The 22413-nt window shown below is 44.8% G+C and overlaps 1 protein-coding gene across 6 annotated transcripts; it reads left to right on the forward strand.

Annotated features, from left to right (window-relative positions):
• Positions 1-1507: 1507 nt before the first annotated feature.
• On the forward strand, positions 1508-21194 carry IL21R (interleukin 21 receptor). Of its 6 annotated transcripts, XM_040079465.2 has the most exons (12): positions 1508-1631; positions 1808-1898; positions 6920-7096; positions 8952-9026; positions 12115-12220; positions 12833-13029; positions 14658-14809; positions 15205-15382; positions 16691-16787; positions 17607-17688; positions 18214-19993; positions 20110-21191. In XM_040079465.2, the coding sequence occupies exons 4-11, from the start codon at positions 8972-8974 to the stop codon at positions 19135-19137; spliced, it is 1791 nt and encodes a 596-aa protein (XP_039935399.1). In that variant the 5' UTR covers positions 1508-1631; positions 1808-1898; positions 6920-7096; positions 8952-8971; the 3' UTR covers positions 19138-19993; positions 20110-21191. The 6 variants fall into 6 exon arrangements, with proteins under 6 accessions (XP_039935399.1, XP_039935400.1, XP_039935401.1 ...); XM_040079466.2 differs by lacking the exon at positions 6920-7096 and having other exon boundaries at positions 16694-16787; positions 20110-21192; XM_040079467.2 differs by lacking the exon at positions 6920-7096 and having other exon boundaries at positions 14700-14809; positions 20110-21192.
• Positions 21195-22413: the final 1219 nt, after the last annotated feature.

Genomic DNA, 22413 nt, shown 5'->3' on the forward strand with positions numbered 1-22413 from the left:
TGCAGGAGGGGAGAAGCAGCTGTTTCGTTCTTTTTTTGCTCTTAGCCGGAATGCTCTCTATAAAACTGACCATCTGTGCATGTGACCTAAGTTTCTATATTCTGAATGCAGAGAGGCAATTGTCATGGCAAGAGTTGTTACAGTGCAGCCTGTGAGCCACAGTCTGTCTTTGGTGGAGGGATTAATCCTGTGCTAGACCAGCCCCAGTCCATGGAGCATGGCAGGCATCCTATGGAGCTCCTGTCCCAGTTCAGTGATGGATCAGCCATTTCCTTCATCCTGTCTATACCCAAATATAAAGAGCACGGCATTCATAACAGTGTGGTGTTTGTCCTCTGATTGAAGGCTACCAAGTTGGTGACTAATACATAGCACTGGGATTTTCCTACTTGGTGCTGTTTCCCCAGCTCTTAGAAATGGGGAAATTTGCTATAAACTGCAGGGTTTGAGGTTGACTGCTTCTCCCCAGCACAGCTACTGCTGGTTTCACTTGCAATGAACCACCCACACAGCAGCAAGAATTATAATGAGGTGAGAAAACACTGGACTGCATTCTGGGGGTAGAATTTCCACCCTGGGTCAGCCTTATAACCAGTCCCCAGTCCTTTTTTTTTGATGCCCTAGAGAGTTTCTGTTAGAACCAGGTGTGCATTGGCTGTGGCTGGCCATGGAACCAGTGTCTGTGGTAAGTAACCTGCTGAAGTCGGGAGGAGCTGGCTTGTACTGTGCGGCAAGTGCTGACCAGTGCACATGTCTGGCAGGTCCTGGGCTTGAAGGTTGTGCAAGGCAGTTCACTGCTGGGTGGTCTTTCCCCTCCACTGCCTGGCTGAGGTACTTCAGAAACACTTAACATGTTCCTCCACAACATGAGCTGGGGGCAATGAAATGCCCATGAAATGCCATGTTTCCTCCACAATAGCAAGAATTAGTATACACAGTTTGACATGTGCTGACTATTTCATGACCTCATTCTGAGCTGTGCTGGGCCCCTGCAACAGACACCCTTGTTCAGAAGTATTAGACATTCTTCCCACTTCTGGTCAAGCTGCATTTGCTGTTCTTGTAACTTAAAACCTCCAGCTCTACTCCTATATTGGGTTTGTGTAGCAAGATTTTATTGTGGAGGGGGGCTGCAAGGGTGGCTTTTCTGAGAAGCCACTCCTTTCCTCACTTTTCTCCTAAAGACACAATATGTTGCTGCCAGTGACATGAGAAGTCACTAAATGTGTTAGGACTGCATGTTCTGTGGTTTACAGATGCAGCTTGCTGTGCAAGCCCTTTGCTTTGCTTTGCACATGGTGCCACAGCCAGGGGCTGAAGACAGCTGGTGTGCTCTTCACCCTACAACAGGTGCTGGAAGCTGCCTAAGGCACACAGGTGTGGAAGAGCTGCAGCCAGGCAGGATAGGTGGGACATGCTGATTTTTGATAGCTGTGGTAAAACAGAGCTCCATTAGATGCAGGTGAGGATCTTGCCATAAATAGCTGTGAGCCAGCTCTAGAGTTCTGGTCTTGGTGCATCCCCACTTGCAGAGATCTGGGGACAAGCTGATAGATGTTGTTTCTAAGAGAGTCAGTTTCCGCCAAAGTGCGTGGAAGGAGCAGGGAGTTCTGCCAGCACTGCCAACTCAGGTGAGCGCTGTGGGAAAGCGTGACAGTCTTGCTGACCTTTTGCAGAGATGCTCTGGGCGTGCTTTGCATAGTGCAGCTGCGGATGTTGGGTTTGAGCCTGAGCAGAGCTGTAGGTTTCTGTTTCACATGGTCAGGGCCAGTTCACAAGTACAGTCATTCCTGTTTCTCTTTACCAGCATGTGTCTGGTGATTTCCTAAGAGAAGATACAAGCCTCTGTACAATCTCCTCCATGTGAGCAAGACGTACATAGCCACAGCTCTGTGAAGGTAAGCCTTTTTCCTCTGGCTAGAGCCAGAGAGATGTCCTCTTACTAGAGCATTCATGCAGTATGGGTTCAGACTTGATGAATATTGGGGAAAACAAGAGGCTGATCCCAGTGTTGATGGCCACAGATAACTGGCAAAGGCAGAAGGGAGGCAGGAGGGCAGGGTGCTGGGGTCTCTGCAGGTGACATTCAGTATTCCACCGACTGAAAGCAATGCACTCCTCCCTCCCCTGCAGCATCCTGTGTCAGCTCACAGCCACCACCTGTGGAGCTTGGGTGTTTTTCAACCTGCTGCTTTGCTGACTAACACCTCTGCTTTCTGCCTGGCTCATTCATATTTTAACCTGTTTCCTGAGCTTTGAGGTGGTTTCTTCTATTGCTTTCCCTTCCAGCAGAACACCGTTACTCATGTCTCAGCTGTTCTCCTGCCATTTTTTTCTTATTATAATGTATGATTATCTTCCTTCTAAATGTCACCAGCCAGTAATGGTGCCTTTGACCCTAAAGCTATGGCAGGTCTGTATCTTTGATGCTGCTGCAGGTATTGGTTTAATTCTGTTATGACAGGAAGAAAGTACAGAGGTAGTACTGTTTCTGTGGAGTTTTTTCTCCTTTTCTTCAAATCATGAACCTGACAACTCCAAGCATAACTAGTTTTATATCTAGAGAAAGGAATTGTCCACTCTGAATGTTGTTTTTTCGATGTGTGTTCTTGCTGATAAATACATACAGATGTTGCCCTTCTTCCAGTGATGGCAAAATGGCTTTGGGTCATGAATAACAGAATCAACCAAGCCTTCCCTTGTGTGCCCTTCATGCTTGCTTCTTGGTAAATATTACTGCTGCAGGCCAGGCTGAAATTACACTTTTTATGAGTTAAATTTGAAGAAAACAGGCCTTTTGGTGCACTATGTTTACTCTATAAAGCCATTGGTCTTACAGTGCTACCAGTGTTCCTGTTTTTAAAATTAGCTCTGTAATATCAAATGCATAGTATTACATAGATTAAAAGTAGTGTGGCTTGTGACTGCCAGACTATCACTCCTTGGACTGATCACACATGCTGCTCTTTCCCTCCCTCCTCTGTACAAATAACAGTATTGGCACACTTTGGAGAGTCCTGTGTAATCAGGGGGCAAAAGCTATGCCACTGTCCTGGCATGCTATCCTCAGAACAGAAAGCTATTACTTAGAACCTGGGAAATTTCTGACTTAGCCACTCAGTCTGCAGTCTTCTTGGGTTATTACAGCTCCTTGTTCTCGCTCTTAGCTCCTCCTACCCCACACTGTGCTGTGTGTGCCAAATCCCTCCATAGTGCTGCTCATTTCCCTCTTGTCCAAGGATACAGTGAGTGTGCATGGGTTCTTTGAAGCCTCTTCAAAGGTACAATTAGGTGAGATGATGGACCCTCCCTCAGTGTCAGCCTTGCAATCTAAAGAGACCTGGCCCAGACACAAGTCACAGGCATCATAGATAAGACAGGGGTGAGCCTCTCACCTGTGTAGGAGCCAGATGACCTCCCTGCCTGTGGTCTGAGGATTGGTGCTGTTGCCCTGATCCTGGAACCATTTGAGGGATGGATGAAAGCTGAATGCCGTGGTGCTTGACTATCTCCAATGTAGCACGTGCTGTACTATGCAGTTTGGCTTAGCCCTTTAGTACCTTGACACTGATACCCGCTCACTGCACAAGTCTAAGTCCACCAGCCTCACTATGACCTTTTAAATATGAGGCTTGTGAGTTTTTATCATCTCTCCCACCCTTTTCTCATGTAAGAAAGCAGAGCAGTACAGTAATAAATGTTGTGTGGGTGTTTGGACCTGAATTCATCACCTCGTCTCACCACATCCTTCTGTTGGCACAGTAATACTGATACAGTGGTGACGTCAATTTCCATTTATCGCTGTGTATTCCAATACACCACGGCCTTTGGCTGTGCACAAGTAGGCTTTGCTCTTACTCAGTGCTGAGGAGATCCACCCGATCCCCAGCACCCCAGGCGGGCTCTGCTGTCTGGTCATGGAAATGTTGGAGGGCTGAAATGCACAGAACAGGGCAGGTAATGTCCAGGTTTCCACCAATTTTCCCTGCTGCCAGTTTGTTCCTGCTTGATGTCGCATCTTCACTGTAAATCTTTCTTTTAAAGCTTAAGCTTGTGCCCCAGCTGTCATTGCTCTTAGCCTCTGGACAGTCAGAGCACCCCTTTGTCTCCCTGTTGCTTCAGCTTTGTGATTAGATGGCAGGGTGCATCAACCTTCCCCCCCCCCATAAGAAAGCTTGTTTGGGCATATAACTGGTGAACTGTGTCTTCCACTCTTTTTTTGCTTGGGTGCAAAAAAACCCGTTTTCTCCTGCTTGGAAATACCATAATTTTTTCCCTTTTTTTAAACTTAAACTAGTTCTTACTTAGTTTTGTTTTGAGGTTTGGTGGTTTTCTGGTTTTTTGGGCTGTTTTTTCATTTGGTTGGGGGTTTTTGGGTTTGTTTGTTTGTTTGGGGATTTTTTTGTTTTCTTTTTGTTTGTTTTGTTTGTTATTTTTGTTTTTGTTTGGGTTTTTGTGTGTCTGTGTTTTGTTGTTATTTTAGAGTTTTGGGCAGAGGGAGTCTGTTTTCTTTTTAAGTACATACATTTCCTGGAAACACTTCAGACTGTGAACTTAGGCTGCATCCATGTTTGGCAGCTTATAGCATCATATTTCCAGATCCTTAACAAAAATAATTTTCGTAAATGTCTGTCTGTATTGGTCCTGTTTTCTATTCTCTGGTATATTAAAAACTTGTAGCATCATTTACAAGTGTCTATTCTGAATGGCGACTCAGCTTTATTGCTGTGATCTCATAAGGATACTACAGAGTTTGCAGAAGTGGTACTTGGCAGCTGTACAATGCTTGACATTTTGTAAGAAGTGTCTGTGTTGCAAGGATGTGTGAAGCTGATTCAGAGTCACCATTTGAGAGTGAGAAAATGAAATGAGGTAGAAAAGACTTTTTTAATGCCAGCCTGGGATTCTTCCTGCCTCTGCTCATTGCCCACTGCCATTCTTTCCTCCAGGTGAACAATCACATGCTGACGGAAGGAAGCAAATGGGAAAGGTGTAACAAATGGAGGGACGTAGGAAAGGTGCAGGTCCCAATAATAGATTGGGATTGAAGATTGCAGGGGCCCTGACTGGAGCATGCTTCAGAACTCGGGCTGCTATACGTCTTCATTAAAGTCATGAGGTTTTTGGCATCAAAGACCACCAAGACACTGCTGCAGGGCTGCAGCATTCCCAGCTCTTCTGTACATGTTTTGTCTGTCCATGTCTTGTCATAACAATCTGGAGTACAGCCAGGAGGTCAGACAGTTTCAGCAGTACTGAAACTGTCTATGGTGCTCTTAGAGGTCACAGTTCTTTCCTACCACACTGAGGTAGGGGAAGAGAAGGAGAAAAATGTTGGACTAATCTGTGAGCACAGGAAAAGTAGGAAATGGGACAGTAGGATCCCAACTGAGGAAGTATTGTATCTTTGTTTCAGCTATTTTAGCAGATCCTACTGGTTTTCTTATTTTTGCTACTTTGCTCTTCTTCAGGAATCTTCCTTCTAGATTACAAGGCTGTATGCTAGCCTATCCCCATTGTGTAATGGCAGTCTCTGGTAACACTGTAAGACATCTACCCAATGAGCTACTTGGGCTTCTTGCTTTGACTTTTTCCTGTTCAGTCCCACCTGTCCCTTCAGGCTGATGGTACCATTCTCTGAGCAGAGGAAGGAAAGTAGGGGAGGCCCTTGAAAGAAACCACAGTCCAACAGGCAAGAGCAGCAAAGTCTTTCCTTGGATTGGTCTGTTCATTTAGACAGGAATGAGCATAAAAGCAGAGAGCTACTGCAATATTGCGAATACGAAGCATCAGAGACTCTGCCAATTGGATTATAATAAGTGGTGGGTCTGCAGACTTCTCTGAGAGCCCAGCCCTCCCTCCCTTCCTTCCTTCCATCGATCCATCCTGGCAGCAAGTCACCTTTCCTTGTTTCCCATGGTGGCCAAGAGTGTGACAGTCAAAATACAAAGTGGTGCTGAGATGGGCTCATGGTGCAGCCAGCCTTAGCACAAAATCGAGTGAAGAGGTCCCAGATGGAAAGAATACAGCAAGCCTTCCTCAAAGGAATGAGGATTTGGAGAATAGCAGTGGAAAATGGGTGAGATCACAAGGTGGAGTTAGACAGTGAACTGTATCTCAGTGACCAGAAGTAGTGGTAATGACAAAAGTTATACAGAGGAAACTTGGAGAGCTTGGACCAGAGGGGTCAAGAAAAGGTGTTTACTCAAGGCAATGTGTGATGCAGTAAGAAGGGCTGGAGTATGAAGGCAGAGAGTTTGCCCTGCCACTGGCAATAGGTGAGGGAGGATGGCAGGGTGCCTGGGGCTCCTTGCTGAGCTGGAACAGTGCTTCATGGGCAGGGTTTGTTTGGCAGGAAAGAAGGGGCAGCAGCTGCATCATTGCTCCCACAGCAGGGTGTGACACAGCGTCTGTGGCACCTCAGGAGTTAGACTTGCTGGTCTCACCTGGGCTCTGACAACCTGAGAGCACATCTGTGAGCTCACATGAGGCTTGCAGGGGCTTTCTGGTGGCTGCTAAATTTGTTTTGCTTTCATTATTTGAGTAAACCTGGGAAATTTTTAAACACCACAAATGTTCCCTAAGTCTTTAAGGCCTCATGGGTTTCTCCCTGTTGAGTGATTGCCTGGGTATTTGTTGCTTGTGGTGGATGCAGCATAGGCACCCCAGGACCTGGATACCTGCAACCCCCTATATGAATACAGGCTGAGGGACAAAGAGGTTGAGACCAGCTCTGCTGACAAGGACCTGGGGGCAGTGGTGGATAAAAAGCTGGCCATAAGCAGGCCATGCATGCTGGTAACCCAGAAACCCCTGGTTCTGGGGTTTCTTCCCCAGCAGTGTGGGCAGCTGGTAAAGGGAGGGGATTCTCCCCCTCTACTCTGCTCTCTTGAGACCCTACCTGGCGTTCTGCCTTTAGGTCTGGGACCCCCAATGTGACCAGCATGTGGAGCTGCTGTAGTGAGTCCAGAGGAGGTCACAGAGATGCTTCAAGGGCTGGAGCAGCTCTGCTGTGTATGACAGGCTGAGAGCATTGGGTTTGTCCAGCCTGAAGAAGAGAAGGCTTTGAGAAGACTGTCTTGGTTTGAAAATACAGGTATCTGCTAGGCAGAGGTGGGGCCTCTCTAGGAATGGGGAATTCCAATCCCTTCCCTCTAAGTTATTATAATTTGGAAGATTGAAAAGGCTTTTCAGTCAGAGCTATGGGGAAAGGAATAACAGTTCTTTACCAGTAAATATAACAGGCCAAACAAACAACAACAGCAATAATAATAATAATCAGAACAAAGAACCCCCAGGGGCTTTGTCTCACAAGCCCCGGGCACTCCGATCTCTTGGGACCCCGAGAGCACCGAGCTGAAGAGGTGGAAAGCTCCGGGGCTGATGGCTGCAAACGGTGGGGTGTCCCGGCAGGCGAAGTGAGCAGTGCTGAAGGAGCCGCGGCGGCTGGACCCGGGCTGACCCAGCTCCAGCAGGGCAGGCGAGGGGCTCCGAATTCCTGGGCGCTCTGGCAGATGATAGAATTCCCAGGATCGGACCCTCCGTTAACAGCGGACTCCTCACGCAGCCAGCAGTCACCCGACCCTCCACTCCGAGACCGAGGGCAGAAGAAAAAACCCTCAGCTCCCGGACCTCTTCCACCCCCTCAAACCAAGTGACCTACTTCTTTTGTGTGGGTCAAGCACCCTCCAAGAACCAGCATTTAGTCTCCTAGCAACCCATGGGGGGGAAAGTTCCATAGGAAAACCCAACCCCCGACAGGAGACCTTACTGCAATCTCTCATTATTTAAAGGGAGACAGTAAAAAAGATAAGGAGAGATATTTTAGCAGAGTCTGTTGCAACAGGACAAGGGGTGATTTTTTTTTTTAAACTAAAAGAGTAGATCAGATTATGTGGCATGGTATATAGGCCCTTCCTGCTGTCTGCACATCCTTGCAACTTGTTTTCAATGAAACCATGTCCCCAAAATAACACACGTTTTTTCTCCAAAGTCATTTAAGAATAGCTCATTTAAGAATAGCTGGAAAAAACAGCACTAAAGACTGGACCAGGTATCAACAGCCAATCAGCTCTTCAGGGAGCACATTTTAAGTCTTTCTGTGCACATCCATGTGTTTCTATAAATGTTTAAGTGCTGTGAAAATGCAGCTTTAAATGTATTATATGACTTGAGAGTTTTGTCTTAGAGCACAGGCTGTGGGTTGAACAGTCATTTGTATGTGATGCCATTTCCTCTGTTTTAAACATCCTGCCATCACCTTCTCTGAAGACTTTCTTGTAGGGTCTCTTCAGGGCATCAGGGCAGCCTCTCCCTGCAGTTGTACCGTACACTGTACTCTTGGATGCTATGTGGGAAACTGGGTTTTTTTCTTTTTTTCTCTGGTCTGTCTTTCTGGAGTCCCTTAACTAGATACTTCATGCTTATTTAACGATGGGTACACCAAATGAATAAGTTCTTACTAGCTTTCCTCACACAGACCCACAATGATATTCAGACTCCATTTGGCTAATTCACTGCATAGCTGCTTAATCTGCAGCAATGTCACTTCTAGTGGCAAGCCATTCCTAGTACTATTCCTAGCCAATACTAATGAAGAAAAAATGGGTTAGCAATTAACCCAAGAGTCTTTCTTGTTGCCTGGATAGCCCGAGCTGCAGCCATTTTGCTGCTTTCTCTGTGCATGCACTGACAAGGAGCAAAGATTTCACTGACCTTGCTTATGGCAAGTTGGCAGGCTGTTGGTCATACCTCCTTAGCCCATGGAATAGATACAGGGGAGCTGAAATTAATTGTCTAAATAAGGCACTTTACTTTTAGATGTTTAAATGAAAGCAAGATTAATTCCACCTCAACTTTAATCAGCTAGATGTCTGAGAGGAGCTTTAAATTTGTTGTGGGAGTCTTGTTTGTGGTTGTTTTTTGTTTGGGTTTGTTTTTTTCTTCCTCAGGGCATCCAGTGAGAACCACCATGAGGAACAAACAGTGGCTCCAGGATATTTTCTTCTGCCTTTTATTCCAGTACAGTAAGTCCTCAGATATTTATTTCAGGTTGTACACCCACAGGATCTATCTTAGTGGCCGTAAGTGCTGACTCTGATGAGATGTGCATGGCACAAGGTTGCCAGGGGACAGCAAGCACATGGTAAAGACCCAGGGGAGAGAATTCCATGCGCTAATGAGTGGAGGACAGGCACAGGAAGGTGCACAGCTGGGCAGAGTTCAGCCAGGCTGTGTACCGCTCTCAGGAGCAGCACTAGCAGACAGCCTGCAGAGGTTGTGCCTGCTTTGCACTGAAATGTCTCCTAGTGACATTAGAGTAGGATTTCCCCCACCAAAAAATACCCTTTGCTGTAGAAATCGTTCTGGTCACTGAGACAAGATATCCGTAGAGTTGCTGTTGGCTGGTCAGCCAGGGTCAGTGGAGTGAACCTTTCCTAGTCTGAGTCCCTTTGTTTAGGACTGGGCTGTGCATACAGTCACACCACCCCCACATCCCCCATTTTTGGCTGGTTCCTACCCACACTGCAAACTCCAGCTGACTCAGAGCTGACTTTCTAAACAGATCAGCTGGACAGAAAAAGGCAGTGACAACCATGTCTGCAGTGAGCCATGAAAGTTTAGTATCTTACCTGCTGCTTGTAGGCAGAAAATTGGATCTGCCCCAGACCTACATAAGGAGGAAAGATGCATACAGAATTATATCTTCCTGTCAGAAGGGACCACTGTGATGTCTGGTCTGAATTTTGTGTGATGCAAACCAGAGAACTACTGTGTGCTAATTTCAGTTTGGATCAATCTAGACCTTACTGCTAGAAGTATTCAAGTTTTGTTTCTGAAGCTGCCAAGGATGGACATTTCATCCTAGATCTAACTAACTGGTTTTACAACACTTAATTATTCCTTCCCCAGTAAAAAGCTGTCCTCTTAATTTTGTTAACAGATTATTGCCCAAAGATATCCTGGCAACTTACCAGCTACCTAGGAATAGAAGTCTGATTGACTAATTAACATAATAGCATACAAGAACACTAATTACTGCTGTTTAATAGCCTATTAATACTTGTTGCTCTTTTTAAAGCAATGCAAGGTATTTCTAAGCTCATTTTTTTTAGGAAAACAAAGTTAGGCAAAAAGAGAAAAAGTATGTTGCTCAGGATTCTGTAAACAGTGCTTGGTCCAGAACCCTCAAAAAAGTCAACTGAGAGTTGACTGAAACCTGAAAACTTAATAAAAATTTTAGAACATAATTCTGAAGTCAGCGTGAAATATTAAAAGTCAAAATCAAGCTTTAAAAAAAAAATCATACGTGCATCCTTGGGACCAATCTGTTGCAAACATCCCCAAACTTCTTCTGCCACCATCCTAACTCTTTGAGTTAAGGAGGCTCCTGCATACAAATCTGAGGAGAGTAGTCTGTGCTCTGATATGTGAGGTCTAGGAAGTAAATGTTGTGATGGGTGACTTCAGCAGGGAAAAGTTGGACTTCGTTTTCCTCTGAATTTACCCCACCCTAGAAGGGGACTGCACCCTCCACTGGACACGCCTGCTGTGCATTGTGACTCTAAACGCAGACAGCTTGTTTTTATGGACAGCCACGTGGTCTGAAGGGTGAAACAGATGTTTCTGATCCATCACTGCACACACCGTCTGCATTCCATGGTAGTTCTCTGCGTACAGCTTCAGCTGTAAGATTGGGCATTGCAGCTGTTGAGCATATCACATTAGCAAACAGCACTCTGGACATAAAGCATGTTGCAACAAGGTAGAAGGAAGCAGGGAGTGTGGCTTCTCTAACCAAGAAAGCAGCAGAACAGCAAAGGGAAGTGAGCTTGCAGTGTGGTTAGCATCAAAGAGTTTGGTTGCCTGATGACTGCAAAGTAGTTTGTTCTCAGGAGACTGGGAGTAGCCTTTATGGTAGGGAAGAGCCCATGCTTGATTTAAGCATGGATGTAACAATCTTGAGTCTTTTCCTAGATGATGACAATTTTGTTCCCATCGGAAAGGGGTCATACTTTACATGTCAGAAATGAATGGTCACTGCAGTAGGCATGGTTTGAACCAGCATGGCATGCTGCATCTCCTGCAGGCCTTTCCTCATTCACCCATTCCTAGTGTAGTGGTGGTAGTTCCTGTCAGCCCAGGGAGCTGTCAGGAAGGGACTCGTCAATGCAGACATTTCTCACTGTGCTACTGTCTTACCTGCCTTGAAATCCATGGAGATAAGTGTGTTATGTACAGGACAATTGTACTTTTATAAAACACATACAGGATGCTGGTCTGTGAGCAGAGCTCCTGCAAAACAAGCACAAGAATATAAATACTGCTTTGTGTTCACTTTCAAAAAATTACTTGATTTTCCTTAATGAGTGTAATTTCTACAATTGCCTCTCAAGTTCTCTTGAGTAGTCTGTAGTTAATAAATTGTGCTTATCAGAGCATTTTATAGAAATTATAGTAACTATAAATTTGCAATACTTTTTATTACCAATTTCATGAAAAACATATTTCAAGGCTCTGGTGCTGGACATAAAAAGTACTAATGCTGTGGGTACCAAGATTTAGAAAATAGAAAAGAGAATGGCAAAGAAAAAATTACTAAAACAGCGCTTCAAAAAAATGTGTAAAGTGCTATGTAGATGCATAATGAAAACTAGACTAGCAAAAACCAGTACTCAGTTTAGAAAGCAGTATCATTAAACTGTTTGAATATGCTACTGTTTCTTATTAGGTTTCATGCCTCTTCTATGTGCCACATAAGCTAAGACTCTTGCAGAAATATGTGACTGCTGTAGTGATTGTACAAGAAGGGACAGGGATAAGTCTGAAAATTCAGTCACAATTTGGGCATTTCCTGATTTTGGCTGCCACAGTGTTTTTAATAGCTTTTTGTTTGACACTTATCTTGCCATCACTGACTTGTTGCCCTGTAGAGTTGGGACACATCTTACGTCCCAAGACTGGAGACTTTCAGTGGGAGGGAAGATGGTTTCCAATGACTGGTCTGCTCCCTTCAGATTTAATGGGAACCCTGAGGAGAGCATATATTGATACAAAGTTCTCCTTGCTTTATCATAAAAGTTGATATTGCATTTTCTCTTTCCAAATTTACAGCTATGTGTTGTGAAAGCCTCACTTGTTTCGTGGACTATGTACAGACCCTGTCCTGTATCGTGCAAGATGAGTCAGGCGCCGGTTCATACAATCTCACTGCAACATGGTATGTCTTGGTGGGATGAGCAAGTCCAGTTACAGGAGCCTCTACATGGCCATAGCACAGCAGCAACCTTCTGTCCTCCTTGTTAGGTAGAAATCCTGGTTTTGCTGCCATTTTGGTTTTTTACTTGGTATTTTGCACTCCACTTACAAACTGACTTCTTCTCTAGCAAAGAACCCCTGGTTCCTGTGTCCACTGACTGTGCTTCTTTCTGCTGACTGCTGTGCTGACTCCAGCTCCCTTAGCACTGCCTTCTCTGCTGCCATGGGAATACCTTGGCCTTTGCTGCTGTTAAAAGTGAACTTTCTCCTGCGTGCATTGGCAGGGCTCTTGTAGACTGTCCAGTCTGCTGCTGTTCTGCCTCAGCAAGGAAGTGAATACTGTCTTGGGCTGTGTAGCCCTGAGGAGCACCTTTCCTTTCCAGAAACACTTTCCTATTTCTCTCAAATATGCTAAGCTGAGCAAGTCAAAGGGAAAAAAGAAATCTGTTGAGGTTTAGTATTTGAACATGTTGATTTTTCATTTTAATCATTTCCTGGGCCTGGTGGTTCAGCAACAGATTAATCCAACTACAGCATGTGATACGTGCAGACTTGATTGTTTTGGCTTTTTTAGGGTTCCTGGGGAAGATCCAGAAACTACTGTGGCTGTCTGCAGTCTCCTGCAATTGTCAAGGAACACCAGTCACATACAGTACATGTGCACTGTGGACATGACTGAACTCCTGGCAGATACCAAAGTCCAGGTGGATGTTACAGAGATAGCTGATAGGCAGCATGTACTTTCCAAAGACTTTTATTTATCAGACAACAGTAAGTACAAAAATGGTGAATTTGATAAATACTAATTGACTTTATGTGCTAGGATAGTCTGGGCAAGGAGTGAGAGTGGCAGCAAGCAGTGTGGAGCTATGCTTGTTGTTCACTCATCTACATAAAGTGCTGTGCTCTTATTGCTATTATGTTTGAGGCTGAGCTTAGAGCTGGCTTGGTCCATGCTTTTCACGGGGAAATTCCTTTTCACCATGAAGCAGTAGGTGATAAATATCCACCTTAGACCAGTCTCATGCCTAGGCTATGCAAGATCTTGTTCTTGGCTGGATTCTAAAGGGCAGGAGGAATTGCTTTATTACAAATGTCACAAATCACAAAATCTTTAAAATGGTTTGTGTTGGAAGGGACCTTAAAGATCATTCAGCTCCAACCCCCTGCCCTTCCACTAGACAAGCCTCATCCAAACTGGCTTTGGACGCTGCCAGCGATGGGGCAGCCACAGTTTCTTTGGGCAATGTGTGCTAGCTCCTCACCATGCTCATAGACAAGAATTTATCCCTGATATCCCATCTAACCGTGTCCTCTGTCAGTGTGAAGCCATTCCCCCTTGTCTTATTACTGCACGCCCTTGTCAAAAGTCTTTCTCCAGCTCTCTTGTAATATCCAAGGAGCTGGAGGGTCTCAAAAGGCTTTTGCAGTGGACACCTGAACCAACATGACATTATTTTGGGTGGCACAAGATGTCCCAGACGTACTGGATGTGGCAGTTCCCCTTTCTGGGGCAATTCCTAATCATTTCTCCTGTGTGACATGAAGACTGAATGCAATCATGTAGCTGACGTGGTGGAATGTTGGTATGTTCTGGCTTGTGTAGCAATCTGTGAAGAAAAGGAGTGGTTAGCCAGGCAGATGGGTACCATACATAGGAATGACATACAAAAAGGATTTTTCTTTTTGGATTCTTCTGAAATTAAACTTTACTTGAGAAGTGTCATCTTTTTGACAAATGCCATAACATTTCAGGAGGTCTCCTTGCTCCCACTGACAGACTAGAGATTGGGTGGTGGTGCTTTGCACATCTCCTAGAGGTCCTTATCCAAAGGTATATCTCAGTGGTGGGCCCTGCAGACTGCTGGAATTTTGCATTATTGCTTTTCAATATATGAACACTCCCTGCAGGGATGCAAAAGCTTGCTTTTTGGGCAGTTGGGAAATGGAATTGCTGTGGGTTTATGCAGTGTCCCCTAGCCTCAGCTTCTCCTCGTGGCCCTGTTACATTGAGGGGTATTTCCCCAATTTTACAAATGATTATGACTACACAGAGTTCTTTTATGTCATGAGAAGAACAAGGTGCTCTATATTTTATATAATCTCCCTGGAGTTTATTAGCCCTGTGAACTATCTTTCCTTCTCCATAGGTAATGAGGAGGTTCAGAGATAAGCAAAGATACATTCAGAGAAACATGGTCCCGACTTCATTGTGCTCCTCATATGTGAGGTTCTGTGTATGGCTGAGGGCAGGAATGCTGTGGATGTTCTCTAGTGCAGGAAGGCCCGCCACTGCCTGCGCAGCTGTGTTCCCTGCTCACTCTGCATTGCTGATACCATGTTGGGCCATCTCTTAATTGTAGTAATCTTATGAAACTTAACACCATCCTGTCTTCCAGTAAAACCACAGCCTCCATTCAACCTGACCGCTTTGTTCTCAGAGGGTTACAATTTTTCTTGGGAAACCATCTACCAGAACTCTTCCTTCTACTTTTTGAATGAGGAGCTGGAATATCAGCTGCGTTACAAAAGAAGAACTGACACCTGGGAAGTAAGTGAGACGTCACTTTACCATCAAGTAGGGTGTACCAGAAAAGAGTAGGCCAGCACAACCAGGAGAGTAGCACTGGTGGGAAAGAAGGGTTTTCATGGTTTAGAAAAAATGTCTCTCTGCTTGACTGGACTGAAAACAGGCAAACCCAAAAATTAATTTAGAAGCAGAAGCTGTGTGAGAAGATTTAGATCCTGTGATAGTTCATTTGATTCTCATGCTGTCCTGCCTGAAAACCTCCCCCAGGGCTGCATGCAGCTGCTGACCAGTCAGAGCATGGCCTTGCAGAAACAACATGAAAGCAGAAAAGGTTACTCTGCAGGCATCCTTACTGTGCAGTAGTACGAGCAACATAAGAGCAGTCACTCTAGTGTTTGGTGTTTAATCATTCACAGACTCAGAAGACTAAAGCTGTTCATGAAGATAAACGGACATTGGTGATCCTGCCATGGGAACTCCAGGCAAACACTGAGTATGAGTTCCAAGTGAGAGCCAGACCCCGGGAAAACAGTGGCTATGGTGGTTTCTGGAGTGAATGGAGTTCTCCGCTGTCAGTGAAAACCAGCCCTGCCGGTACATGCTGCCAGATCTTCTTGCCCTTTCAATTAGTCCAGTGTCAGAGAATGCTTTCAGAACATAAATAAAATCTAATTAATTAGAACAAATTTTAAACAGTCCAGTAAAGACAGGTATGGTTAGCTTCCTTACTGGTTATGTGAACACCAAGCCTGGGCTGTCAGTGTTGATGTTCTCACCGTCTGGCAAAAGATGAGTGTTTGGTGGCATTGGCAGTACATTTGGATGCCGCTTGCAGGGTGCTGCCTCTACCTTCCTTTTCAGTGTCAAATGTCCAGGGTCCTGCTTGCAACTTTCAGAAATGGGGGAGATATCCTAAACTGCATCTTAGTGTTTTCTTCAGCTGAGGGGAGGGGGATCTTGCTCTCACACCTGAATTCTGTGTCTGAACTCTGATGTTTGGTCATGCTGGGCATAGCTGTTTTTCTTGGTAGCCACCACTCCACAGCGAATTCACAGTACTTTATACAAGGAAGTACACTGATCTTTGTCATGGTGGAACAGAGTCTATGAAAATAAGGAGCCTTTGCTCCAATAGAGCAAGTGCAAAATGACTGTGGCCAATACCAGCAGCAAGTGCTGAGCTTCCCTGCTCTCACTGATCTTCAGCTCGAACTGAAGTATTACAGAGTTTACCTGGTGCAGTGGCAGCAGGGCCAGGCTCCATTTGCTAAGTGATACCTGAGTTCTGGATCTAAAAGGTACTCCTTTTCATCACAGGTGGAGAGTAGCCACCAAGCAGTCATCTAGTCAATACCTGTGTCTAATCAGCTACACTCTTTCACTTCACAGAACATTTGTGGAGGTGTCCCTAAACCAGGAGTCAGAAACACCAGGGGTCTTTGTGGCAAGGAGCTGCCCTGCCCTAACTATGCTGGGTGTCTATCTGTGGTGCAGCCAGGTCATAGGGCAGCTGATGTACTGCCCCTTTCATTGATGCAATCATCTCTAAGCACCCTCAATCAGACCTGTCTGGAGCACTGATGACCAGGTGACAGCTCCAGTGAGAGAATCTGGAACAGAAATTAAGGATGTCTCATAGAATCATTTAGGTTGGAAAAGACCTCCAAGATCATCAGGACCAATCTTTGACCAGTCGTCACTTTATCAACTAGACCATAGTACTAAGTGCCATGCTCAGTCTCTTGAACACCTCCAAGGACAGTGACTCCACCACCTCCTTGGCCAGCCCATTCTAATGCTTGACAACACTTTCCATTCCCAAAACTCTTTTTCCTCACTATCTCTTGTTTATTGATCATATAAATGCAAGGTGAGCCTGAATGACCTTGTCTCTTTCTCCAGCAGTGACACAGACAGCAGGTATGGAATGGCTGTTGCTGTTTGGTATTGTCGTGGCAATCATGGCCTCAATCACAACATTTCTGGCCAAACAGCAGAGGTAAGAATGTTTCAGGAGGCAGGAGTTAATGTTTTTATTCTATCTTGTTAAAGATGGGGTATTCACCTGCAGCCTTCCTTGAGTCTTGTATATCTATGAGTGGGCAGCTATGGGCCTGTGAGGGACAGCCAAGAATGGTCACTGGTTGATGTACTGCCCCAAGTGACCTGCTTTCCTCTGGGACTCTGCTGCCATTCAGCTGGCTGGGACAAGATGGTGGTACACGGGGATGAAGCAAGGGCCACACAGCCTCCTGAGTTGTTCTCCTGGTCTTGTCGGTGCTCCGCCGTTGCCAGATTAAGCAGTAGCCGGAGCTAGCTGCCCCTTTCTGAGGCTAACATAGGTCCTTCAATTCTGGCTGGAGGCCTCTGTCCCTCTCAGAGGCTTCTCATACCCTTGAAGAGATATGGGGTGCTGACATGGAGGAGGGCTGGGCTGGTGCAGCAACAGGACTGACACAGCCCAGGTTCACAGAAGAATTGCATAGGGAAGGGTTCTGGCCTGCAGACCACAAACCAGCCCAGCCTCCGTGAAAATGCATTTCTAGCATTTGGTGCTTTTCCAGGAAGGAAAGGTCTGGAACCTCTTTCCTTAGTGTGAGTGTGTGTGTGCAAGCACTGAGGCCTCACCTCCAGTGAGCTTCACAAGAAAGGCTATTAGATGGCTCTGGCAGCACAAGATATCCTTGGAACCTGAGCCACTTGCTAACTTACAAGGCTGGGCAGGTGATTCCAGCTGCTTGAAATGGGTCTGGAGGTGCTTTGCTTTGCATCTGTAATGTTATGCTTAACCCCAAAGTCTTTCTCTTTTCTCTTCCAGCTTGTGGAAGAAGATGACTTGCATCCCAGACCCTGCTCCATTTTTCAAACCTCTTTACATGGTTTATAACGGAGATTTTAAGGTATAAATGGGCTACACAAGTGAGTGGAGCACACGACAGACTAAAAGGCCGTCATGATATCCTGAGCAAGGGATTCTTATTAGGGCAGTAGGAGGGGAAATCTATCTCAAAGGAATGCCAAACATCTCCAGATGTAAGAACCAGAGCTTTCCAGTACCTGTTCAGTGCCATGAAGACCTGTTATGTCTATACTCCTTATTCTCCATAGGTGCTGTCTCAATGTGTGAACTGAATTAATGTGATTTCTCAAGCCTGGGATTCTGATGGGAGTGCCAGAGAAAACTGCAAAGCCATGCAAACCTCTCAGAGCTAGTTGTTTTTGATTACTTCAGTTAGTTCTCCTGCAGTTGCCTGTGTCTCATAATAACAGCATAATAACATAATAAACCCTCCTGTTATATTGGAGGAGTCAGTGATTTTAGGGTTTGATTTTTGCCTCTAAAAGCATAAGAAATTTGGTTATTTCTGTGGAACCTCAAACCTTGTGACGCTAACCTCTTTCTCCCTTTGCTTCCTTTTCTGCAGAAGTGGGTTGGTGCATCCCGTATGAAAATGACTTTTGATTTTTTTGAATGGGGAATAGTCCTTCCAGAAGTCCTAGAAGTTTACACCATGCATCCTTCCAACAGCACTCCACAGGAAGAGCTGCATGAGTTGAGAAAGAATGTGCCTTGCAAGCCCTGTGCATCTTGCCTGACTGCCCCAGGTCATGGTAGCCAGTCCCTGTGGTGTAGTGTAAACAGTAGTGGTGGGACTGAGGACCATGAGGACCAGACATATGGGCACTTGTCAATCGATACAGTGACTGTGGCTGATGAATTTACACCTTGTAACTGCCAGTGCAGCTGTAACCATGTGTACAGAGAACATGAGCATACCAACAAGGAAGGTGATAGTGCTGGTGAACCCGGTTACCCCAAGATTAACTTTGATGAGAAAGACAAAAAGATATCCAGTGACTTGCATTTGGCTGATCTGAACACACAGGACAAAATACTTGCTTCCGGCTCGGTGTCTACAGACCGCCTGAGGAGCAGATGTGTCCCAGTCAACCAGCAAGGAGAAAGGGGAGTGGAAGGAGGGGCGGGGAGCATCCTAGAAGCCCTTTGCTTGCAGCCTCATCAGTGGGATTTGGAAAATCCAGGATCTCTACCTTCTCCTGATGGTGAAAGTGTTTCTTACAGTGAAGGCTTCTATGACTTCTTCCCTCACAATTCAAGGCCTAGTGACAGTTATCCTTTGATCTGTGTAGATTTGGACACTATTGACAGCGGCTTTGTGGACTCAGACTGTGGAAGTCCAATTGACTCTGAATTTGGGCAAAACAGTCAGACCATTTGTGGGGCTGTCCCTCTTGAGCAGGAGGGACAAGACTTTCCACGGAGCTATGTCAAGCAGTGGGTCTCCTGTCACTCTGAGAGCCCTGTCAGTGGGACACAGGCAAACTAAGGATTTTGATCTTGCCTGGATGAGTGTGGGGCCTTTTCCATAGTGTGCCAGGAGCAAGGCGTTAGCAAAATTCAGAAAAGAAACAAAGTTTACTTTGTGTAAGCTCTATTGCATAAACTGATGCAAAAATATGCCTGTTTCTATTCCCACTTATCCAATTAATGTCTCAAATTTGTTGTGGTCGAGTGTTCCTGAGTTTTGTTGGGTTTTGGGGTTTTTTTAGAACCATAGATCAACCCTCCCGCTATGTCAGAAAAATATAAGAAAAAAAACCTGTATCTTGAAAATTATCCTTTGACATCTGTAGATAAGCAAAATTTTTTGCAGTAACCTTATAAAGAGTAAAGGACTTAAAGTTATTTTCCCTGGTATTCTCACATGACTTGAGAGTTTGGCTGTACATGGAACCTTAGAATCATAACCCATGGCAAGCATGTTTGCTACATTAAAGTTCCCCCCCCCCTTTCTAAACAACATGTGATGTTACTTTTCCTTCTACTATCTTTGTCTCTTTAAACTCAGCTGTAGTAGTTTGTTAATTACAGAGTTCCACACCTGTCCATGGGGATAAAAACTAATCCTTATGTAATCATCACAGAAATGCATGTAGTAGACACCAAGCACAACTCAAGTTTCAGAAAGAATTTCCAGGTGGAATTTGCAAATGAAAAGTCTTCAAAATATGTATTATTCTAAAAAAACTCTCACTACTAGGCTTTTCTATTGAGTTGCTCCCTGCACTTTTCAAGCATATTAATTGAGCAGCTTTTAGAATCATGCCAAAATTATTGAAGCATTGTCCTACTTGGATATGCCTGCCACTTCTGCCTTGGACTTGCTCTGCTGCAGTTAACAGGTCAGTAGCACAAATTTGGAGCAATTTCTGCTAGCTAATAAAGCCAAATATGAAACTGCACTGTAAGCTTGATTCTGATTTTCCCTCTGACATCTCTGTATCTCTGTTTTTTTCAGGATAACGGTCTTAAAAAGTCATTCTAATGCTGAAACTGAATGTGAAGACTTGTCTTACAAAGGCATAGTGCTACTAACCCATAAGCTGCTTGGCTCCAGAAGGTCCTATCTTGAGAGAACCTTTGTGGTGAATGATGCATGTTTCCAGTGTAGCAATAATCTGTTGCTGTTGTGATACCAATAAACTCCCTTCCCTCACCCCCTTCCCTTACCTGAGACTATAGGCAACAGCTCCCTAAACAGGAGAGAGCACTGTAGTTAAAGAGAAGCTGTTTATTCCATAGATGAGTGCTGGGACATCCTCTGGTTTGATTGTTCAGATCCATCATGGTATTTGCTATATTGATTTTGGACCTACATGACTTAGATTTGCCCATGTTGTTATTACTCCCTCAGTACATCCCTAGCTGAATGGCTTCCTGGGTACTGCTCTAAGATATATGAGCTTCTTTGGTTTCTTCCCTCCTTATTTTCCATTTTTCTTGTCATCTGTTGTGTTAAGTCACGTGAGATGTTGTCTTCATGGGCTGATGCATCCTCTCTGCTGCTGCCAGTCCCTTGCATGCCCTCCACAAGGCAGCAGAGGATCACCCCAGCTCCACTGCCCTGATGAGCCTCATATTGTCGTATCAGGACAGCTTGTGTTGTGATCACGTCAATGCAAATGTGTATTGGACAGGAGCGTTTCTGATGGTCTCAGAATCATTTTCTGCAGCTTCACCTCACAGCTCTTTTCACTTCAGAAACTACACTGTGGTAACTGACCCCAGGCTGCTCAAGGGAGAAACTTGCTTGTTTTTCTGGAGCCCTTTACATCTCAGTTCTGCATGCTCTGTTTCCGTTTGTATTGATGGCCCCAAAACTGCTGAAGGAACCGTTTTTGTTATTGGAACACTAGCTGGTTGTACATCTGATAGAAGGTAGCGGTTTGCTGTTATGTTGGGCTGGGAGTTATCTCTGTTCACCCTAGGAGGCAGACTTCATGAACAAGCGTATGACACAAGGGTATTAAAATAAGGGAAGTTGTTCCCTTTGAAGCAAGGTATAACAATTAAAGCTTTTGGTCAGTGAATTGTCACTGTGGATGTGGAGGGGTTTGATGTGCCTCTTAGGAGGTGGGGTTTTTTCTGTGCCTCTTAGGAGCAAACTGCAAATGTCTCTGATCTAGCAGTTCTAATTTAGATTTTATTATTATTATTATTATTTTTTTTTTTTTTTTTTTTTTTTTTTTTTTCCCTGGGAATGATAGGGTCAAAAAGCAGGTACTGGGAGAAGCAGCAGAATCCATTCTGATGTACCAATTTGGAAATGTCCATCTCCATTTCTGCATGGCCCCTGCCTCCCTGTCTCTTGGCCCCAGAAGCTGACTCAGTGTTCTTTGACTACTTCTCTCTTTCTGTTCTCTGGCACTAGACCCACGTACAGGACTGACTTGGATCCTGGCTGTAACTCTGCCATTGCATCATTGCTGCTGGGCATGGGAAGATCTCTTCCTTATACACTCTAGTATCAGGACAAGGAGGCACTGCAATGCTTGTTTGCCTTTGCTTCCAGAGCTGCCCTTTGAGCACAGTGCAGCAATTGGCTGTGGAAGCAGTACAGGACAGGGCAGCTCAGGGGTGCTGCAGGGATCTGAACACAGTTGGGTACAGGTCTTGGGTGGAAGCAGTTTAGCCTCACATCAACACAGGGCTAGAAAATTACTTTAGGTCACTTAGAAAGCTCTTTTGTTGACCTGATTATATAAAAGTTGCAAGCAGATACTTTTCTATTCAGCAAATTACTTGGCCTTCTAAATGTTAACCCTTTAGCAGAAATTCCTGTTTCTCCATGACTAATGAGAAATTACATATGTAGCTACTTTAACTCAATCTGATAATCAGAGCAGTTTTTCATTGGTTTTTAAGATTATCTTTAAAATCAGGCACAGTAAGCTCTGCTTTATTATGCCACTGCTGCTACTGCCTGATCATCAAACCACACAGCTTAAACTACCAAGGGACAGAAGCAGTGTGAACAGTACATTTCTTTTGAGCTGGTAAGACAGTTTAAAATATTTCTGTTCTATGCATTCCGGTGCATAATGTTAGGAGACATCTACAGAACTAAAATACGGAAAAATATTTTCTTTATTTAAATGTGGAATTCTATATTGTTTCTTGAACTAGGAACCTGAAGACCAGGAGTATCTTTTCACTTTTGTTCTGATAGTTTGCTGAGCACAAAACACGATTGCATTAATTCTGATGGATTGTGCCTGAAAGAAGGACCATTTGAACAAGGTACTCCCCTCTGACTGCAAGA

The sequence above is a fragment of the Hirundo rustica genome, chromosome 15 (assembly GCF_015227805.2).
Source record: "Hirundo rustica isolate bHirRus1 chromosome 15, bHirRus1.pri.v3, whole genome shotgun sequence".
In the NCBI taxonomy this organism is placed as follows: Eukaryota; Metazoa; Chordata; class Aves; order Passeriformes; family Hirundinidae; genus Hirundo; species Hirundo rustica.